General features: G+C 47.0%; 1 protein-coding gene across 3 annotated transcripts in view; it reads left to right on the forward strand.

Moving 5' to 3' along the window:
- Positions 1-191: 191 nt before the first annotated feature.
- Tesmin (testis expressed metallothionein like protein) overlaps positions 192-22,807 on the forward strand; it is a 28,186-nt gene continuing 5,570 nt past the window's right edge. Inside the window, exons 1-8 of one of the 3 annotated variants that reach the window (XM_090347221.1) lie at positions 192-291; positions 467-936; positions 2,182-2,340; positions 3,956-4,076; positions 4,954-5,030; positions 7,226-7,317; positions 11,835-11,906; positions 21,687-21,789. In XM_090347221.1, coding sequence (XP_090203347.1) covers positions 532-936; positions 2,182-2,340; positions 3,956-4,076; positions 4,954-5,030; positions 7,226-7,317; positions 11,835-11,906; positions 21,687-21,789 — 1,029 coding nt within the window. In that variant the 5' untranslated portion in view covers positions 192-291; positions 467-531. The remainder of the gene's footprint in view (positions 292-466; positions 937-2,181; positions 2,341-3,955; positions 4,077-4,953; positions 5,031-7,225; positions 7,318-11,834; positions 11,907-21,686; positions 21,790-22,807) is intronic. The other 2 variants (XM_090347218.1, XM_090347220.1) reach the window with 2 other exon arrangements.

Consider the following 22,807-nt stretch of genomic DNA (forward strand, 5'->3'; position numbering starts at 1 on the left):
CCCGCCCCTTCCCTTCTCCAAGCTCCTCCCGCCAGTGGTTCCCTGGTCCCGCCTCCACCTGGGTAGACTCCGCCCCTTCTATAGGCTCTCCCCTCCAGTGGCTTCCTAGCCCCGCCCCTGTAACGACAGGCCCCGCCCCTTCCCTTCTCCCGGCCCTTCCTCCCTGGTCACCATTCTCCGGCCCCGCCCCATCCCGCGCCAAGGCCCCGCCCCTTCCAACCGCCAACGGTCGTGGAGCAGGGCGGCTCTGCCTGGCCACAGCATAGCAGCAGCTGCAGCCGGCGGGCACAGGTGCGTGCCTGCGGGGATGGGCGGCTCCGGTGCGGGCCGGAGGGGGCCCTGCCGGGGTCCTGTGCCCGCTGCGGCGGCCCCGAGGGCAGCTGGGGGTCCGCTGAGGCGGCCTCCCCCGCCGGGCGGACGCGGGGTGCGGCCCCTGGCTCACCGCCCGCCCGCTCTCCCCGTGCAGGTGCGCCGCCCGCCCTCGCCCTGGCCGGAGCCCGCCGGGAGCCGGGCGCGGGGCGATGCTTGGCCATGGAGGAGACGGCCCTGCTGGGCGCCATGCCGGGCCCCGACGATGAGATGGTGACGGAGCTCTTCAGCGCCGAGCGGCCGTTCGCGCCCGACGGCCTGGCGCTGAGCCCCGCCGTGGTGGTGAAGGCGGAGCAGGACGAGCTGCCGGTGCTGGCCGACGCCTACCTGGGCGCCGCCGACCCCGTGGATCCGCTGCTGCGCGCGCTCAGCCCTCCTCCCGGCGCCGACGGCCCGGGCGACGTGCCGGCCTCGCTGCTCGGGGACCTGGCGGGCCTCCCCGAGCTCCGCGCCGCGGACGACGCCGCGCCGCCGCCCGCCTACAGCGTGCACGTGCTGTCGTCGCTGCTGCCGGCCGCGCGCGGCCCCGCGCTGCTGCCCCTGGCCGCCGGCGTGCGTGTGATCCCGGTGAGAGCCGGGCCCCTTGCGGGCCGCCTGCGGGCCACCGGGCTGGAGTGCAGACGGGCGTCGCGCGCCCTCCATCCCACAACCTGGGCAGGGGAGGGAGGATGGACGGGGAGGGGGGGAACCTAGGACCTCAGGCAAACCAGGCATGGAGGTAGGGGAGGGAGGGTGGACGGGGAGGGGGGGACCTAGGACCTCAGGCAAACCAGGCAAGGGAGTCAAGGGGTTTGACAAGCCCTGGCACGGAGGTGTTGGGATCCCGCCACGGATTAGGGTGAGTTCAGGATGGCCACTCCTGCTTTGGAGATAGTCCTGTCCAAAGGAAAGCAGGAAAATGTAAATTGGTCCTCCAAAAGGATGGGAAATGAGATTACTCAGCTATTCAAACCTTTGTGGTGTAAACCTTTGTGGGAAGCTTTTGAATTGGTGCTCCGAGGAGGCGAGGAATTGGAAAACCTGAGAAGCTGGGGGTCTGGGATTTCTGCTTCTTTGATTCTCCTAAAATCCCTATTACTACACCTTAGCGTACTGGAAGCTGGACAAAGGTGCGGCCTCTATTCTCATTCTGTCCCTAGAACCTTCAGCCTCATCCCCGGACAACAGACTTGAACTCAGAGCCTGGGCACTATCCCTGAGCCTTTCCACTCAAGGTTGGCCTACGACTTGAGCCATAGCTCCACTTCTGACTTCCTTAAAAATAAAAAAAATGGGGCGGGAGTTTGGCCTAGTGGTTAAAGTGCTTGCCTAGCATGCATGAAGACCCGGGTTCGATTCCTCGGTACCACATACATAGAAAAAAGCCAGAAGTGGTGCTGAGGCTCAAGTGGTAGAGCTCTAGCCTTGAGAAGGTCCAAGGACAGTGCTCAGGCCCTGAGCTCAAGCCCAGGACTGGCAAAAAAAAATAAATAAATAAATAAAAATAAAAATAAAAAATAAAAAAAATGGACACGGGCCAGGAGAGTAGCCTAGTGACAGAGTGCCCACCTAGCAAGCATGAAGCTCTGGGTTCAATTCCACGGTACCATATAGTCAGAAAAAGCCAGAAATGGTGCTGTGGCTCAAGTGGCAGAACACCAGCCTTGAGCAAAAAGTATCCAAGGACAGTGCGCAGGTCCTGAGTTCAAGCCCCAGGACTGGCAAAAAAAAAAAAATGGACACAATACTCAGGTTTGAATTTTGTGGGATATTCAGCTGCAAAAGCCAATGTCTAGGTGTTGTCTGAAACTGCCACTGCTTTGTGCCTTTCAGGTTGAAATAAAGGAAGCTGGTGGCACGGTTGCAAGTAACAACCCAGAGGAAGCAGCTTTTCAGAATCCCCTGGCTCAGGAATCCTGCTGCAAGTTCTCTTCATCCCAGGACACGGAGGACACCTCCAGCTGCTCTCGAAAGAAAGACTCCAGCCCCATGGTAACTAAGCCCGCCAGCCCCCCCAGCAGCCACTTGCTGCCTCTCATTGGCTTCCTTGTTGGCTCAGCACTTTAGGTTGTTACCTGGTACATTTCACCTTTCACCCCTAAGATTCTATTTGCACTCAGCCTGAGCAAGTTGAAAGAGCTCTCCTGCACTCACTAAGGAGAGTGGCCACAAGTCACATACTTTGTGGTTTGCTGGTGAGCATGAGCTGGTGGTTCCCTGGCTTCTAAGCAGAAGCCCGGTTTCTTCCTTCATGTCTCCAGAGTTCTTTTGCCAGCAGCTAATATGGGTAGGGGTATACTATCAATCACCTTTGAGAGGGGTGTGTTATATTTTTACAACTGTGGTCATTTTGTCCTCCTAACACCCTTAGAATAAAAGTTACTGTTCATCCTCATTTCATGAGTGAAGGCAAAAAAAATATGACCTGGTCTACATTTGTCTTCTGTGTTATAAGTGATGTGACCAGAGCACCAGACTCGACTGCAGCGAGAACTAGGCTTGAAGTGTCAGGAAATCCTTCAGAAAAGTACTCAGAGTCCAAGTGACCAATGAGTCCCTCCTCATACTCCTTCCCACACCCCCTTTTTTTGCCAGTCCTGGAGCTTGAACTCAGGGCCTGAGCATTGTCCTTGGGCTTTCCTCAAGACCAGCGCTCTACCACTTGAACTACAGCACCACTTCCAGCTTTTTTCAGTATGCAATACTGAGGAATTGAACCCAGAGCGTCGTGCATGCTAGGCAAGCACTCTACCACTAGGCCAAACTCCCAGCCCCACCTGCCCATGCCATTTTTTATTGTTCCATTCCCAGGGCCTGGGTACTGTCCTTGAGCTTTTGGCTCAAAGTTAGCACTCTACCACTTCAGCCACAGCTCACTTCTGACTTTCTGCTGATAGCTTAGAGATAAGAGATTCAAGACTTCCCTGCCTAAGCTGGTTTTGAACCTCAGTCCTCAGATCCCATCCTTAAGCTAAGACAAGTGTGAGCACTAGTATCCAGCCCTCTCTTCATTTAGTGAATGAGATCCTGGCTTTAAGGCAGAGACTATGCACAGGAAGTCCTTGAGACGAACTCTCCACCAAATCTGAGTTGTCTGTTAATGTGGGCAGTGGAGTGAAGGAAAGGACAGATGTTTTTGTTTTCTGCCAGTCTTGGACTCGAGCTCAGGGCCTGAGCACTGTTCTTGGACTTTCTCATGGCTAGAGCTCTACCACTTGAGCCTCAGTACCACTTCCAGCTTTTTTCTATGTATGTGGTACAGAGGAATTGAACCCGGGTCTTCGTGCATGCTATGCAAGCACTCTACCACTAGGCCAAACTCCCGGACGGATGCTTTTGAATGGCACCTGGTCCTTGAACTACATCTCAGTGGTCAGATCCCTGTGGAGGAAGACAGGAGAAGGACCTGTTAGTACATAGAAGTGGCCATGCATACACTGCTGGAGAATTTTTAGGGAGCAGTTATTGTAGAAGAAATCAAGAGCCGATCTGTAGTTTTCTGTCTTCCCGTCAGACTTGAGTCTTCAATTAGAACTTTTCTCAGGTATGAGTTTATATAGGTTCACATCGCTAGACTGATGAAACCTGATTGTTGATCTCATTTTAGGTGATTTGTCAGCTGAAAGGGGGCACCCAAATGCTGTGTATTGACAACTCTGGCACCAGAGAGCTAAAAGCACTTCATCTGGTTCCTCAGTATCAAGATCAAAATAATTACCTGCAGTCAGGTACAGAGTGATTAATGAAAGTTACCATTTAGCATATGTAAATTGGTGAGTGAATATACTTAGAATGAAAATAAAAGAACGCCAGTCTTTCCACCTGGACTCAGAAACATGAGGCACACAGCACTGTTAGTAGCTCAGGATTTCACTGAGCCCATAGAAACACCTTTCCATTCTACTGTGGGTAGTTTAGTGTTAGACCAATAGCTTAGCAGGCTCTTTCCCTAGGCGACACTAGGCCCATTTAGTAAAGGTAGTAAATAGTTCGCATCCGCCTCCCTCTACCTTGAGATAGGACCCTCACAGGTTACAAAGGTCACCTGAGACAGTAGTCGGCACTTGTCTTTGTGAGAAGGGGTCTTGTTGGTCCCTTTGCTGGCAATAAACTTTTCTTTTGTTCTTTGTACCTGGATGTCTGCATGGCTTTCTGGCAAAGTCTAACTTACTCTAACAGTAAGTACAACCCAACAGCTTAGAATCAATTCCAAGAGAAGTAGGCACATAAGTTTTGGACACATGGTGTCCAACAAGTAGATGTCACTGGGCTTTGTTTAAAATTATAAACTACCCGATAGGGTCCTGGTGAATTTGTTGTAGCCTCCAAAGGAAATCTTGGTACAGTATGGAAACTTAGGGACTCAATTTAGCATAGTAAGTAGACTCTTCCTTGGAAGCTCAGGTCATGCAGCTTTATGATGAAAGCACAACACACACACACAAACACACTGACCTGAAAGTTTTATAAATAAAAAACAGAAATCACAATGTTTCAATAACTTTGTACATGATAAATCTTTAAGACGCTTTTATACTTTCTCTCACATGAATATGGAAAGAAGGAATATGTGCTACTAATTAATTTTTCTTGTTTTTCTTGCAGATGTCCCTAAGCCAATGACTGCTTTAGTAGGAAGATTTTTGCCACTACCAGCAAAATTGAATCTCATTACACAACAAGTGAGTCATTGTTTTAATATAAAACATATATTAATATCTTTTGAAATTTTAATTGTTGCAGTGGAAATAACTCAAGTGATATTTTTTATCCTGTAGCTAAGAGTCAACAGTATAAAAAAATATATGAAAAAAAAGTCAACAGTAAAAACAAAAATGTATCCTAGGGCTGGGAATGAATGTGTTTTAGTGGTGGAGTGCTTGCCTAGCATGCATTAAGTGTCCTGGGTTCAATTCTTCAGTGTCACATACACAGAAAAAAAAAAAAAAAAAGGAAGTGGCTCAAGTGCTAGAGTGCTAGCCTTGAGCAAAAAAGAAGCTTGGAGACAGTGCCCAGCCCTGAGTTCAGGTCCCAGGACTAAATTATATATATATATATATATATATATATATATATATATATATATATACATATAGTATCTATATTACATATACATGTGTGTATGATATATATATAATCTCCTGTACTAGACCCTGTACTAGACCCTGGGCAATAGAGTCGTTACAGACATGTATCCTGGCCAACACCATGGGCCATGTTGCCGTTTCCTTCGGTCTCCAGGTTCTGCCTCCCCACTGCTGGCCTCATGCTTGTGGTTATGCTATAGTCACCTCCTGCAGTGTTAATGGATTTTTGTTTGGCACACACCAGTACTGGGGCTTGAACTCAGGGTTTTGGCACTGTCTTAGCTTTTTCACTCAAGGCTGGCAGTCTACCACTTGAACCACAGCTTCACTTCCAGCTTTTTAGTGGCTACTTGGAGGTAAGACTCGTGTGATTTCCTGCCCAGGATGGTTTTGACATGATCCTCAGATCTCAGCCTCCTGAATAGCTAGGATTCCAGCTGGGAACCAGCAGTGTCTGCCTTGGACATGTTTGCTGTTGTTGCTGGTGGTGGTGGTTGTAGGGCTTGAAATGAGAGCCTGGGCACTGTTCCTGAGCTCTTTTGCTCAAGGTTAGCACTCTACTACTTTGAGCCGCAGTGCAACTTCATTTTCAAGTGGCTAATTAGAGATAAGAGTTTCATGGGAACTTTTCTGCCTGGGCTGGCTTCCAACTTCAGTCCTCAGGTTTCAGCCTCCTGAGTAGCTGGAATTACAGGGGTGAAGCACCGACACCTGACTGGACATGTGTTGTTAAAATTTACATTTATTATGACATCATTGTAGGCCTCGAGTATATTCCACTAGAAGATTAATACGTTGCGTCACCGCTCTGAGAGAGTGTGCATAACCAGTTACTGTCATGTCACCTGCCTCAAGCTTAGCCTTCACTGTTGCTATTTCATGTCATTTGGCTGATTTGTCTGCATCTGCCCATAAATACACAGGCTGTGGAGCCAGGAACATGGTCTAGTGGTGGAGTGATTGACTAGCATGCATGAAGACCTGGGTTTGATTCTTTGGTTCCACATACACAGAAAAAACCGTGTGGTGGTAGAGTGCTAGCCTTGAGAATGCCCCAAAACAGTGCTCAGGCCCTGAGTTCAAGTCCCAGGACTGGTGGAAAAAAGCTCTAAAAAAAAAAAACGAAGAGGGCCAGGAGTTTGGCCTAGTGGTAAAGTGCTTGCCTAGCATGCAGGAAGACCTGGGTATCACATACTTAGAAAAAAGCCGGAAGTGATGCTGAGGCTCAAGTGGTAGAGCTCTAGCCTTGAGAAAGCTCAAGGACAGTGCTCAGGCCCTGAGCTCAAGCCCAGGACTGGCAAAAAAAGAAAAAAAAAAGAATGCAGGCTGTTGGAAGCAGAGTTTGTGTGTCCATTTCTGGAAACTGAACTTGGTGCAAGGCCTTGGTACATAGGGCATTTCCGCATCACCCACACGGCAGGCTCGTCTGAGATATCAGTGAACCAAATAACCCCCAAACAAAACAGAATGCACCTGACCTACACAGCTTACATTTTAGTGCAGCTGACAAATGGGCAAACTGTGTGGTATGGAATGGAGAGGGCATTTCCATGGTTAAACAAAGTGACCACAGTTCCTGAGGCCCTGCAGCCAGAAAGGGCTGTGAAACCACTAGAGTTGTGTGTTCACATGTTAGTGCATTTGTAATGCCATCAAGACCTGAGCTACTTATAAAGGGTTATGCATAAACTTCTAGATGTAAAAGAATCATTTTAATTCTACATTAGGATTGACTGGCACTTTAAATAAACACGCTAATAGAAAACATGTTTGCCTTTGACTTTGCACAGCTTGATAATGGCGCCCTTCCATCAGCTGTCAATGGGCCTGCTTTCCCTTCAGGACCAACCCTTCCAGGACCACCCAAAATAACTTTGGCTGGGTAAGGATTGAAAGTAATCAATTGTAACTTCCTTTAAAGCATCTAAGTTGCTTTTGTGTACTTGGGATTTCTTTCTGTGCTGTAGAATTAGACTCCCCTGAAGAATGTTGCTGGCAGGCTGCATGCCTGTATGTTGGCAGTTGAAAGGCCAATTTGTAACTGCTATTCTGTGCAGGTGGTTGAGGGGCTCATGGCCAAGTCTAGCTGTGTCTTGGTTTCTTATGGATTCCAGCTATGCTGGTCTGTTCCTTTTTTATGGTCATCAATGCAAGTTGTGCTGCACCAGCTGCTTAATGTAGACAGTGTCCAGAGCTGCTTCCACCCACTGCCTTCTGTGCTAAGGCAGCACATGCGCTGTGGCAGGGATTCTGTCTGAGTCTGTTCTTGTGACCTCCAGGTGAACATGACCTGCACTCAGCCGGGACCTTGCCTTGCCATTTCAAAGTTGCGTTTATAACTGTAACTAATTAAACTAACCATGCTGGTTGAAGCACTGCTGTGCTCGTGTTCCTGTACGAACTGTGTTGGCCTGTGGAGAGGAGTAGGGCTACAGTCGCTGCTATGCAGAGAGACCGCAGGCAAGCTATTGTGCAGTGCGGCCTCAGGGCCCCTAGTGTCCTGTTTCGGCCATTTGGTGTGAGGCCAATCACGTTTGGGGCCAGAACAAGCGAGCCAGCAGTCATCCACAGGGCTCTAGGGCTCTGGAGACAGACTGGAGTGGAGTCCACACCGTGGCCTCTGCTATCGCCGGGATCTGCTACATACATGGATTTTAGGAGTGGTTCTTCCAGCTGGCACAAGGCTGGGCCTGAGGACTTTGATGAATGACCTGGGATGAGAATGTAGAGCCATACTTGCGAGGCCATGGTTTCTGTGAGGTTGTAGATGGCACTGTGGTTGTTAGCATTTCTGGGTGAGACAAGTGCATCCTAAGCTGATGGGTGTCCTAAGTATCCCGTGGGTGGCGCTGTGTCCCTGCTGGCACAGGGTGGTCTGAGCTTTCAAGACCACATGGTGCTTCTTGTAAACGGGGCCATGTTGTGGTGCCACATGCTTCATCACGTCTAGAACATTCAAGTGAGTTTAGTGCTTTCACACTGTGCCCTCTCAAGCTCTGCCGTAGTGCAGCTCATGTGCATTTGCACAAAGGAACTTTTCTTGGCAACATATTTTTTCTTTTCTCCCCCATTCACTTGTCACATATTATCTTTATGTAGTTCGGGTCCCATTACAAAATGTGTCAGGAACAACATAGGTTTGTGTTTGTATAATTTTTTCTGAGAATGAGCATTGATTCATCGTCCCTCTCCTAAATCAGCACAGGCTTATCCCAGCATTCCTAAAACTGCACGCTGGGACGCTGTCGTTTATGACCCATGAGAGGAGCAGCCAGAGAACTGTTGAGTGGCTTTGTTTGTTTTGTTCCTTAGTAAGTTGTTTTTTGTGTTTTGTTTTTTTTGCCAGTCCTGGGCTTGAGCTCAGGGCCTGAGCACTGTCCTTGGACTTTCTCAAGGCTAGAGCTCTACCACTTGAACCTCGGAACCAATACCGGCTTTTTTCTATGTATGTGGTACCGAGGAATCGAACCCGGGTCTTCATGCATGCTAGGCAAGCACTTTAACCACTAGGCCAAACTCCCAGCCTGTTCCTTAGTAGTTTCTAACCAGGAGTACTTAGTAAATATCCTCTTCTTCATAATACTTCTTTGGCCTTTGTCAAACTTCCGAAAGATAACAGGGTCAAACTACATCTACCAGAAAGGAAACTGTCCATCAGAAATGGTTCCAGCATATATAAGCTATTATATAACACGGAGGCGGCTTGTTTGGGCCTTATAGTGGAAAGTATGGTTTGACCTAGTCCTTCTCAGAGCTGGGTGGCCACTGGCTAAATTATAATCATTGATCATCATTTTACTCAAACCTCTTAGAATAAAAATTCATGTCCTATTGCTCTGATTGTCATTCAAATAATGAATATGAATCCTGATGCATGGTTGATACTAATATTTTGGGTAACATACTGAATATCATAATAAAGAAGATAAGGATCCAAGTCTCTGGGTATTTTTGTTGTTAATTGTTTCATATTGTTTTTTGTTTTGATTCTGGTTTTTGGTCATGGGGCTTGAACGCTGGGCCTGGGCACTCACTGTCCCTGAGCTCTTCAGCTCAACCACTTGAGCCACAGTGCCACTTTCGTCTCTGGATTTTTTTTTCTCTTAAAGATGAGGTTATATCTTGCCATGGTATTATTTATTTACTTACTATTTTATTTTTTGCTGGTCCTGGGGGTTGGACTCAGAGTCTGAGCTCTGTCACCAATGCTTCATGCTCAAGGCTAGTGCTTTACCCCTTGAGCCACAGCACCACTTCCAGCTTTTTCTGTGTATGTGGTACTGAGGAGTCAAACCCAGGGCTTCATGCATGCTAGGTAAGCACTCTACAACTAAGCTACATTCCTAGCCCTCAAATAATTTATTTTCTTTCTTTTTTCTTTTCTTTTTTTTTGTTGTTGGTTATGAGGTTTGAATTCAAGGCCCAGGCTCTGTCCCTCATCCTTTGTGTTCAAGTCTAGTGCTCCACCACTTGAGCCACAGCTCCTCTTCTGGTATAAATTTATTTATAATACTGCTCTGAGGCAGGGTTTTCAAGGTCTTGAGTAATCCTTCTACTCTTTAATTTTTAGCTTAACACTTACAGGATGGTCAAATTATTTAGGGCATGCAAGTTTTTGCCACCTAGTTCCTACTGCAGTCCATAGGTCTTCTTCCTGCCCGTCCTGTCCTCTGCTCCTTCTTCCTGTGGTGTCTCTGTTCAGATGTCCTTTCAACCACCAGCAACAAGACCCACAGCGTTAGACATTGGTGTAGCTAAGATGTCCACCTCTTTCCATAGCAGTTTTCCTTAACCACATTCATCGGTGTTAACCTTTCTGCCTCTGAACATCATTACATTTCAGTTATAGTTATCAAAAACCAGTTTGACAATGGGTTGTATCGTGTGTTATATTCTCCTACTTTTCAATTGTGTATGTCTTATGTCCCAGTAATTTGAGGGACTTTTTCAGGACAGATGCTTTGAATTTAAAATATATTATTTCTGGTGTCCTCCAAAGCACTTGTCACATCCTGGCCACAACATGTCCCTGATTCAAAGAATACTGGTTCCCCTGACATTGCATTCCCTCCCTGTCAGCAGTACTGCAGTGCTGCAGTGCTCCATGTAGCTAGACCTGTGCTCCTCTGCACAGGAAGCACCAGGCCAAGCTGTGCCCATCTTAAGTCTGCCAAGCTGAAGGGAAGGTAGTTGTCAAAGCCCCTCCTGCACAGCCCAGCTCTGCCTCACAGGTGCATATGCAGACCTGCCACCTCCAGCACCCATGAGGACATAAAAGACTAATCTAGATGGGTACCAAAAATCAATAGAGAATTAGAGACATAATCTTGAAAATGGGAATTATCCCCAAAAGTAACCACTAGCAGTTTGTTGGTGTGTCGAGTACCTCACTGTTTCGTGTGTGTGTGTGTGTGTGTGTGTGTGTGTGTGTGTGTGTGTGTGTGCATAGCATACATATGAAAGAGACAGAGGTGGAAGATGAAATGCTTGCACGGGTGTAGTAAATGGCAGAGAAGAGCAGAGAGGAGGAGGGTTAGGTCATGGAGACAATAACCCAGGAGAGTGGAATATAGAGGCCCAAGGATGGAAGACAGGCAAAAGGCCTTGCTTATTTGGGGGCACATGCAGGACTTACAATCACACAGAAAACAACATGGCATTCACGGGCCAAGTGCTGGTCTAGTTCTTTTAGGATCATCAGACCTGATGAGTCTATGTCCAGAAGTCTGTGGCATACTCTCAGGGGTACAGGTACCTCCTGGGCTTCTCTTCCTGGGATTTCCTTCTCTTCCTCCCGCACTCCCCCACCCTCAGTGCTTCACTGGTTCCCTTCTGCACAGTGCTTGGGAAGCTGCTATGGCTATAGTTAGTGGTATCCAGAGATACCAGAGGGGCTGTTATTTCCCCCTCTTCCCGGAGACCACTGCCAGGCTGGTCTACCTACCTACATTGCAGCCATCCCTTCCTAAAATGAGAGCGATCACCAAGACTACTCAGATAGATACCCACACGCTTTGATAGTGCTGGGAAGCCACCGTGTAGTGTAGCAGCTTTACCAGCATAAACAGCAGCGACCGAGGCCCTCTGCTGCTCCCTAACGTGACTCACCAACAGTGATCTGATTTGGTGGGGGAGGCTGTTTGATGGGAGGCATACAGAATAGAGATAGGAGAGACTCCAAGGGAGCCTTCTGGAAGTGTGACGTGTGACAGTGACACCCTCTCCCCCTGCCCAAGTCAACCAGCACATACGGCATGCCACTTTCATGGGCACCTATAGATAATATCTGTGATTGGCTGGTTTGAGATTTTTAGTGTTAGTTCAAAACCACCAGCTTTTAGCTAATCCTCTTATTAAAGGGTAACCATCTGAATACATTTTCTTTTTTAATCTTTGTAGAGTAACTCTTAGTTCATGGGACACAAAGTCTAGAAAGCCATGTAACTGTACCAAATCCCAGTGTCTGAAATTGTAAGTAATCACAAATCCTTCATTATTAAATACGAATAAGGTTGTTTAGAAGTCAGTAAGTGGAGTGCAGTGTAGATGAATTGGAATGGCTAGCCACACGCATGTGCAGTTCTCCACGGCTGCTTCCTAACACATGTTGCACATTGTAAAGACGAGTAGGGAGGAGCCACACTAGCTTGAATCTGTTTCAAGTCCCTTGGCCAGTTCACGTCAAGAATGGCACCACTCGTTCTTGGGGTAGGGGCGGGTGTCATTTTCTTGGTTGTGGTTTACAACACCATCAGTCCCCTCTGGCAAGGGCTAAATGGATCTTGGTGAGCATGAGCTGTAACATTTCCATACCCTATCTAAAAGCCTGAGAATTGGTTTATTCTATATAGAAATTTTACCAGAAAAGTCTGCCCCTAGGTGCCTGTTTCTTTCCAGCAGGTTCACTCAGTTCAGGGGGTGGTGGGAAGGCTATCCTTCAGAATCTTGAGTGGAAGAAGGATGGCATGGCCAAAATCTGAGGCTCCCTCTGAACTTGAGCTCCTCTCAGCCCTGTCAGAATCTGTGGTTCATTGCTGCTCTGCACTCGGCTCTTGCCAGGGCTGCTGCCTGCCTAGCTTTAGTTCCATGTTGGAAGGGGAGAACGTGTCCTGGTGCAATGTCTGACAACCCTAACCACAGTCTCCACACAATTTCTCCATTGCAGAGCTCCGCCGAGGTCGCTGAGAGCTCCATTGATGGGACAGTGATGTGGGTGCACACGGGTAAAACCCAGAAGGAAGTCTGAAACTTGGTCCACAAAACAAAACTGAAAAGACAAAAATTGATCGTTTAAAAATTAATGCTGAAATCTGAGGTTGACTGAAAATATTTGAGTTGCTACTGGGTTAGCCTGTGAATGTGAGCCACGTGCCTCGCCACGTGCCTCTTTGGACATTGGAAGCACCGTGAGGCAGCTGATGAGGAAAGCGTGGAGAGTGCAGCTGTGGGTGAGGAGAGAGGAAAGCAGAGGGCAAGCTGGCAATGTCTAGTGTGGACAGAGCTGCTCTGCTGCTGGCTGGATTGGGAACTAGTAGACACTGGTACAAGCTGTAAAACTGGCACGAATTGGGCTTTTCTTCGTTTGTATGTACTTTAAAAAATGATTTGCTTTATAATTAGCTTTTAAATGCATCCACTGTAAAGCTTATTTTCGTGAAAGAGAAGCAGCAATGTAATGTCAAAGTCTAAATCTTTGCAAATAATTTCATGGTGCAAGACAGACTCTTCCCCTGGTGAGGAAGAAGTGTTTCCTTGTCTTTCTCAGGCACTCTGGAAATTCAAGATGGTTATATACCATGGATATATGTTTTTCAGAAAAAAAATTTTTTTCTGGTTGTGGGGCTTGAACTCTGGGCCTGGCTGTTATCCCTGAGCTCTTCAACTCAAAGCTACTGTCCTATACCTTGAGCTACAGCACCACTTCCGGTGTTCTGGTGGTTAATTGGAGATAAGAGTCTCATGGACTTTTGTGCCTGGGCTGGCTTTGAACTTAAATCCTCAGATCTCAGCCTCCTGAGTAGTTAGGATTACAGGCGTGAGCCAACATGCCTGGCTCAGGATAGTTTTAATTGACCCTTTTATATTGGCTTTAAACAAATCCATACTCCATTTTGTTTGTTGTTATTGTTGTTTTTGCCAGTCCTGGGGCTTGAACTCGGGGCCTGAGCATTGTCCTTGGGTGTTCTCAAGGCTAGAGCTCTACCACTTGAGCCACAGCACCACTTCTGGCTCTTTTTTTTTTTTTTTTGGCCAGTCCTGGGCTTGAGCTCAGGGCCTGAGCACTGTCCTTGGACTTTCTCAAGGCTAGAGCTCTACCACTTGAGCCTCAGAACCACTTCCAGCTTTTTTCTATGTATGTGCTACCAAGGAATGGAACCTGGATCTTTGTGAATGCTAGACAAGCACTCTACCACTAGGCCAAACTCCCAGCCCCCACTTCTGGCTTTTTCTATGTACGTGGTACTGAGAAATCGAACCTGGGTCTTAGTGCATGCTAGACAAGCATTCTACCACTCGGCCAAACTCCCGACCCCATACTCCATTTTTTAAGTATCTTCCATTCCAGCTTTTACTGATAGGTTGGATAAATCTGGTTATTTGCATGTTTTTTATTTCCTTGGCTTTTTTTGAGACAAGGTCTCATTATGTAGCCCAGGCTGGCCTAGATCTCATAATCCCTGAGCTCTTCAGCTCAAGTTTAGCACTCTACCATTTGAGTCACAGCACCACTTCCAATCTACTCGTGGTTAATTGGAGATAAGAGTCTCATGGCCTTTCGTGCCTGGTCTGGCTTTGAACTTCGATCCTCAGGATATCAGCCTCCTGAGTAGCTAGCCTTATAGATGTGAGCCACCAATGCCTGGCTCTTTCTGAACTTTTTTTTTTTTTTTTTTTACTGGCTTGAACTCAGGGCCTGAGCACTGTCCTTGGACTTTCTCCTCAAGGCTAGTGCTTTGGCCACCTGAGCTATAGCACCACTTCTGGCTTTTTGTTTGTGATACTGAGGACTTGAACCCTGGTCTTGGTGCATACTAGGCAAGCACTCTACCACTAGGCCAAACTCCTGGCCCCTTCTGAACTTTTTTTTTGTCTGTCATGGAACTTGAACTCTGGGCCTCAGAACTGTCTCAGAGCTCTTCAGTTCAAGGCTACCGCCCTACCCCTGGGCCTGGGTATTGTCCCTGAGCTATTCAGTTCAAAGCTACCATCCTACCCCTTGAGCCACAGAGCCACTTCTGGTTTTCTAGTGGTTAATTGGACAAAAGAATCTCTCGGACTTTAGTGCTCGGGCTGGCTTTGAACTGCGATCCCCAGATCTCAGCTTCCTGAGTAGCAAGGATTACAAGTGTAAGCCACCTCACCCAGCCCTTGTGAACTTTTTTTTTTAACCTTAAGATTTCAGGTATTGATTAAGCTGTCTTCCATGGCTTTCTTGTGGGCCTTTTGTCAATAGATTAACTATTGACATCAGAATTCTGTAAAATACAAAGTTAAGTCTGAATATTTTTATAGTCTTGTGTTGCTTAGTCTTTTGATTTCTTCTTATGTATTTTAAGATATAATTTGTACCCTATAGTTTATAATCCTAATACTTGAATCCCTGCTTCTTTCCATCTTCTATTTATTGTTTTGTTGTTATTTTGTTTTATTTTGTTTTTGTTGGTTGTAGGGCTTGAACTTTGGGCCTGGGTGCTGACCCTGAGCTTTTCAGCTTAAGGTTACTGCCCTCCCCCTTGAGCTACAGCACAACTTCTGGTTTTCTGGTAGTTAACTGGAGATCAGAGTCTCATGGACTTGGCTGGTTTTGAGCTGTGATCCTAAGATCTCCGAAGCTCAGGAACAGTGCCTAGGCCCTGAGTTCAAGCCCCAGGGCTGGCACAAAAAATGGCTAAGATTTCTTGTTAGACAGCAGAGTATGAATTTAAATATCAAGTTGAGATGAGTCCTCCCTCCCCCAGACAACACCCAGGGGCACATATCTTTGCTATTTGTCAGCAGGGCATTTTTTTCTGGGTCACTTTTCTCTGTAGAGCCCCCCCCACACACACACACATGTGCACACGTGCACTGTGCATACACACATACACACATAATATACACACATACAGATTGAGGGAGCTGACTCTTCTTCCGTCTTTGGGCTATATGGAACAGACTGTAATCATTTCAGTGTATGCTTGCTATTATAGCTGTTCTTCCCCTTCTTTCAGTAAAACTAAAGACAAGGTCTCAACCCATCCTCCTGCCTCACACCTGCTAGGATTGCAGGTGTACACTACCACATTCAGTGGTGTTTTTTTTCTTCCATTCCTGGGGCTTGAACTCAGGGCCTGGGCACTGTCCTTGAGCTTTCTCAGGGCTAGAGCTCTACCACATCTGGCTTTTTCTGTGTATGTAGAACTGAGGAATCAAACCCAGGGTTTTGTGCATGCTAGGCAAGTCCTCTACCACTAGGCTACACTTAACTATTTAACTGTTTAACTATTTGAATGTTTTGATAAATGTTATATTAGATGAACTCAGGGCCTGGCACTGTCCTTGAGCTTTCTCAAGGCTAGCGCTCTACCACTTGAGCCACAGCACCACTTCCAGCTTTTTCTGTGTATGTGGTATCAAGGAATTGAACCTAGGGCTTCTTGCACACTGGGCAAGCACTGTGCCGCTAGGCCACGCTCCTGGCCCAAGTATTGAATTCTTTACATTTTCAAATGTACATTTTCAAATGGCTGGGCCCTAGTGACTCACACCTGTAATCCTAGCTACTCAGGAACCTGAGATTTGAGGACTGTAGCTCAAAGTCAACTAGGACAAGAAAGTCCACAAAACTCATCTCCAATTAAGCACCAAAAAAGGCAACAGTGGAACTGTAGCTCAAGTGGTAGAGCGCCAGCCTTGAGCGGAAAAGCTCAAGGACAATGCCCAGGCCCTGAGTTCCTACCGGGACTAACATAAAACAAACAGGAAAACCTGACTACCTCTACCTCTAGAGTTGTAGCCCTTTGTTATGTTATTCGCTACTTGGGGCTTTTTTGGACCAGCCTCATGAGATGTCTGTTTTGTACATCATCTCAGAGCCTCAGTATTTGGCTTCATTAGTTCTGTTGCTTATATTTGTTTCCAATTTCCATCTTCACCATTCTCTTCCTTCTGTTTTTATTATTTCACACTCATGTTTTGCCAGCATTTTGTGTTAACTGCTTATTTTCAATCCTTTAATTATTTTTTATTAAAGAATTTATTAACATTGATTTTTACATCATATTTCAAATGACGTGCTTAACAGACAAGTATTCAAGAAGGGAATCTCTATACCTTTAATTATTTTTAACATGCATTTCAAATTATAAATTCCTATGTATAGCTTTGCTGAATCCTACAAGAGTGAATAAAAGGGCTTTCATTATTATTCACTCAAAATAATTTTGTAAATTTTGTTATAATGTTCTTTTTACCTTATGACTTAGGTGTATTCTTCAAAGTACTCAAGCTTGTATATATACATATATGCACATGTGTGTATTGTTTTTATGTATTTTTAAGATATAATTTTATTGTTATCAAGGTATTGTGCAGAGGGGTTACCAATTTATAAGTGAAGTAATGAGTACATTTCATTTTTGGACAATGTCACCCCTTATGTATTTTAAGACTATATTTTTATTGTTAATTTTTAATTACACTAGTCACGTAATTATATCTTGTATGGTATCGGTTATTTGAAATTAATGAAGAGTTCCTCTTTAATGCTTAATCTATTTTGAAAAATATTTGTTAATTTAATATATATTAATATGTTCTCTATTCATTGGAGTACAGTTATCTATCCCTTAGCTCATTTGTTAACTTTATTGTTTAAAAACAGTAAATGATTGTTAAATTTCTGTGTTTTATCTATTTTTGATAAGTGTTAAGATCTTTTACTTTACGTTGTAAGCTTGCTTGTTTCTTACAATTCCATTTCCAATTCCAGTCTGGGGTATATGTTTGAGTCTGTCAGACAGAGGGCACACAAATTCCTGGCATGCCTTTCTGATGATTTTACATCGATGTTCATTACTGTACCTGCTACCCCAATGCTTCTGCCTTAGGTTCTTTGTCAGGCATTGATGTTCTCTTCAGCCAGGACCAGCTGCTGCCAGTCAGATGCCCTTTTCATGTGTCCAGTGTGGTTACAGGTGTGTCTCCTGTACACTAAACATGGCTGGACTTTAACAAGCAAGCAGTCCATGTTTTAATGGGTCTCTTCCATCCGTGTGCATTTTTCATGTAAGGATTGGTATGGCTGTACTTGTTTTGTGCCATCTTTTATGTTTCAAATTTTAAGCATTTAAGTTCTTTTGGCATGTAAATGGCGGCATTCTATATATTCTTCTCTGCCTCCTGCTTTTTCAAATTGTGGTGAAATACGTTATTGCATAAAATTTACTGTTATAACCTTTTGTAAGTGTATGATTCAGTGTTACCAAGACATTGGCAGCGGGCAGTGGTGGTTCATCCAGCTACTCAGGGGACTGAAAGTTCAAGGTCAGCCTTGCCCGTACAGTGAGACCCTGCCTCAAAGAGATTAATAAAGACACACACGTGTTGAGAAGCCCCCACCATCTACTTCCAGACCTTTCCATCATCCCATCCCTCTCCCTTTCCCTGGCTCGTGGGTGGCTCTGTTCTACTGTCTGTTTCTGAGTCTGTCTGGTGTAGCGACTTCACCTTGTAATAGTGTGGAGTCACCAGCCTCTGTCCTGCCGCTGCCATCGCCTGGCGGCCCGTGGCGGTACTTCACTGATCATCTCCTTGTACGCACAACTACACTTTAGTTCTGTTGGTGGCCGTGGGTTGTTTCCGGTGGTGCTGATGTGAACACTGGGGTATGTGTCTGCCTGTCTTGCCTTCAGTTGTTTGGGGCACAGCCAGGAATGCCCCCAGGTCATTCCAGGCAGAACACTTTGAAGAGCCACAGTGTCTTCCACAACTGTGGCACAGCTTGCACGCCTGCCTGGAGCACATGTTCTACTTTTCTCATTGCGGCTCTCTTTGCTTCTCTGCCTCACTAGTGTTTTGGGAATGTACACTGCCTGTGAAGGAGAGGGACCCTGGGCGAGGGCCGAGCAGAGGCTTCCTTCCCTAGGCAGGGGTCAGAGAGGAGGAGGGTCTGGTAACACGAAACAAGTGTGTGCTAGCAGTTTTTTACTCACAGATCTGTTCATGGCACACACACTTTGTAAGAGCCATGATTGTAGGTGCAAGGAAAAGATGGGCAAGCCAGTCACCCAGCTGCCCCCCAGGACTAGATGGGCATGTTGAGCATGTGTGGGAAGGGCTGTCCCGAGACAGTTCATCCGGTCGAGGTGGGCGGGACAGCTGCCCAGAAGGTTCTAGACAGGGAAACCCCTTTGACAAAGAAGGCCTAGGGTAGCTGGGACCTCAGACCACAGAGGCAATGGTCCTGCTCACATATTTACACGATGCTCCCCAACTTCCTGAGGGCTGTGTCCCAGGAAGTCCTGCTATTGAGCTTCCTGAAACTGTCATAGATCAAGCCCATTAAAGCTGGGCACCCGTGCTCACGAGGGAGCTACTCAGGAGTCTAAAGATTTGAGGGTCATGGTTTGAAGCCAAAGCTGTGCACTAGTCTGTGGAATGCATCTCTAAATTCTTCTTTCTCTTTCTTAGTTTACTTACGGGTATCTAGATCACATATGCACTCTAAAAAAACAACGTATTGTACGACTATTGTGACACTGTTTCCTCATTTTCTCCCCTCATAAGTTGTGAACATAGCCTCAGTTACCCTAGTAACGGGTCTGTACCTCCCACTTGGCCCTCAAATGGGAAGATGCAGGTTCGAGTCCACGGCTATGTTCACTTACGCTTCCCCTTCTTTCCTCAAGGTCGCTGTTTCTGGAATGTCATTTTAGTTTTTATATTTCTAGGACTCTCTTCTCATAAATGTTGGGGCTTCTGGCCTGATCTACTGCTGCTTTCTATCAATGTTTACATCTTACGAGTCTATTTTATATGAATCTGTGGTCACTTATTTGCTAGAATATTTTGCTGTTGTGGTGGTGGTGGTTGGTCATGGCACTTGACCTCCGGGCCGGGGTGCTGTCCTTGTGCTCTTCAGCTCAAGGCTAGCACTCTACCATTTTGAGCCACAGCACCTCTTCCAGTATTCTGGTGGCTAATTAGAGATAAGAATTTCATGGACTTTTGAGCCCACGCTGGCTTGGAACTGTGATCCTCAGATCTCAGCCTCCTGAGATGGCTAGGTTTACAGGCGTGAGCTGCCAGTGCCCTGTTCTTATTAATGAATTCAACGCATTTTTGATCTCCTCACACCGTAAGTGTGTCCCCCTCCTAGCTTTCTCCCGTAGTCCCCCTCCTTTACAACCTCTTCTTCTGTAGCCTGTCTCACTTGCTTGTCTGCTGGCCTTTGGGGCTACTCAAGTCATGGTATTGGGGCTCACAGTGGCTTCAGGATGATGAGATGAAGCCATGTTGTGGGAACCCAATGTCAGCTTCTCTAGGTATTTTCTCCTGGGTTGGCTTCACCTATCTCTTGCCAGAATTCCAGAAGCCGAAAGCCTCCCATTCCTGCCTTTTCCATTTTGCAGCACTCCAATCTTCCATCACTGTGCTCCAGAGAATGCTTACTAATCTTTGCCACAGTGGTGGTAGCAGTCATAGTAGCCAGGTACAAGGAGCGCTCTGGCTTCAGGGCCTGCTGCATGGGGGGGGGGGGCGTCCAGACTCCCCCAAGCCCTTCACGCCTGCCCTACCCAAGTGTCTGCACTGCTGGTGAAGTGGTCCCAAAGTTGCCTCTCAGCTCTTTCTGCTGACACAGGATCTCTGCTTTGCCCTTTGTGCCCTGGAGCACCCCAGATTCGTGCCACTTCCCACCACCCATCCTCCTGTCACTGTCTCCTTTCCTTCTTTCCATCCTGGTAGCCCAGGAAAGACCTGCATGGTGTCCCAAAGATCATTCTTTTCCTTTTAATTTCTGAAACTGAGACTCAACATTTGTATCGGATACTTTCATTCCTTGGTTGATAACCGACCACCTGAGCCACGCCTCTAGCTGTTCCATTCTTCCCTTGGCTGTTTCCAGTTCCCCCCATCAGGTGCGCCCCTTCAGGGATCTCATTTATGTGGGGAGTCCTCAGGTCTAACTCCCCTTCCAGAGCCCAGACTTCGTCTCCTGTCTCCTGTATAAGCAGCCTGTGCAAAGGCAAGTTCTGAGTCACTGGGGAACCAGCTGCCAGGACCGCCTAGTGCAGCCTGGCCTCTCTGTGTTCTCCTGCTGCCTTGACGTGCATTTCACCAGCATGATTTAACAATGTGAATTGTGCTCAAGACTCCCGGGAGGGGTTCTGCAGCTAGCTGGTCCACGGAGGGCCAGCAAGGGGCCTTCCTGAATCCACCGTGGTGAGGACATCACCGCCCCAGGGTTTTCCCCGCATTGGCGAGCTAAAGCCACGGTTTCTGCTTCCCAGCTCCAGATGCTGGCAGGTGATCACCTGTATCAGACGACATGGAAAGTCAAGCATCACACTCTTGCCTCCCTCCCCACTTACAGAAGCCGTGGAGTGGCTGATAGGCTTCCCGCTTGGGGAACCGAGTACAGGCAAGGTGGTGGGAATCCCAATCTTAAAGCAGAAGCTTGTGCATGCCTCTGTGCGGGCCATGGCTGTCTGTGGGTGGGTGGGGAGGGACCAGGAAGTAGTGAATGGACCCCAGGAACCACAGGGTGCAGGGACACCTCACAGGGTTGCCCTCAGAGCTGTGGTGTGGGATCTGAAAGGACCAGCAGCCTTTGCATTTTGCCAAACCTCACCTAGGGCCTCTCCTGCCCCCTCTCCCGCTTGCTCATGGATCCTGTTTGTCTACCGCTCCCCTTAAGTTGTCCTTCGATAAATTCTGCTCACCAGCTTATTGTGCTTCAGGGGAAATGACAGGACACTGGGGTTGGAAGCCGTGGATATCAGCAGCAGACATCTTCCAGGATGTTTAAGTTTTGCAAAATCCTGTATTGTAACACCAACAGCTTTGGCTAGTTTCTCTTTTTCTGGGTTAGACTTGGCAAGACAATATCCTAGCTGATTTACTTTTCATATAAACAAAGGAGCCAGAAAGCAGCCCCTAAGTGGAGTTGCTATGATGACGGCATGGTGGTGGCCCTCTCCTGAATGCATGCCTTCCTCTCTCACCTCCAGCCACCGGGGCTTCGAACTCACGCTGCTGTTCTCTTCACAGGTACTGCGACTGCTTTGCCAGTGGTGACTTTTGCAACAACTGCAATTGTAATAATTGTTGCAACAATTTGCGTCATGAAATCGAACGATTTAAAGCCATTAAGGTAATCAATTTTTAAAGCGTTTTAAAATGAGTGAGATGTTCAAGCTCACACTTGTAATCCTGGCTACTCAGGGGGCAGAAATCTGAAGATCACAGTTCAAAGCCAGTCTGGGCAGGAAAATCTGTGAGACTCTTATCTCCAATTAATCATCAAGAAACAGAAGTGGAGCTGTGGCTCAAAGTGGTAGAGTACTAGCCTTGGGCAAAGAGCTCAGGGATGGTGCCCAGGCCCTGAGTTCAAACACCAGGACTGACATTCAAAGAAGTGTGAAATGTTCATAAACTGATCTCCAGAGATCCCTCATTTCACTGCTGGGAAAACCCAAAGTGTTGAAGAGTGCATACATTGATTCTGGTCTCCTTATTGGGTACCAGCCCATGACAAGGAACAGGGAAAGATCTTTATCCTCCACTAGCACGAAGGAGTTTCAAGGCTCTGATTCAGAAACACACACAAGTCTTAGTTTGGGGTTTGGTGATTTAGGCTGAGACGCTTGAGTGGAGGCCAGGTAATGTGAGAAATAAAGACCATCCTCTGCAAAGACAGTGTCACCAGGTGCAGGTAAAGGTTAGTAAAGTTTCCCTTGAAAAGTAGAGACTCGGGGCTGGGAGTTTGGCCTAGTGGTAGAATGCTTGCCTAGCACGCACGAAGACCTGGGTTCGATTCCTCGGTACCACATACATAGAAAAAAGCTAGAAGTGCTGCTGTGGCTCAAGTGGTAGAGCTCTAGCTTTGAGAAAGCCCAAGGACAGTGCTCAGCCCCTGAGCTCAAGCCTAGGACTAGAAAAAAAAAAAAGTAGAGACTCAGCTGGGCACCTGTAATCTTAGCTACTCAGAAGTATGAGATCTGAGGCTCAAGGTTCGAAGCTGACCTGGGCAGAAAAGTCCCCATGAGACCCTTATCTTCAATTAACCACTCAAAAAACTGGAAGTAGAGCTATGGTTCAGTTGGTAGAGTGCTAGCCTAGAGGACAAAGAGACTTACACTGCCCAGACCCTAAGTTCAAGCCCTACAGCT

Source organism: Megascapheus bottae, chromosome 16 (assembly GCF_031878675.1).
Source record: "Megascapheus bottae isolate mThoBot1 chromosome 16, mThoBot2.hap1, whole genome shotgun sequence".
Lineage (NCBI taxonomy): Eukaryota > Metazoa > Chordata > Mammalia > Rodentia > Geomyidae > Megascapheus > Megascapheus bottae.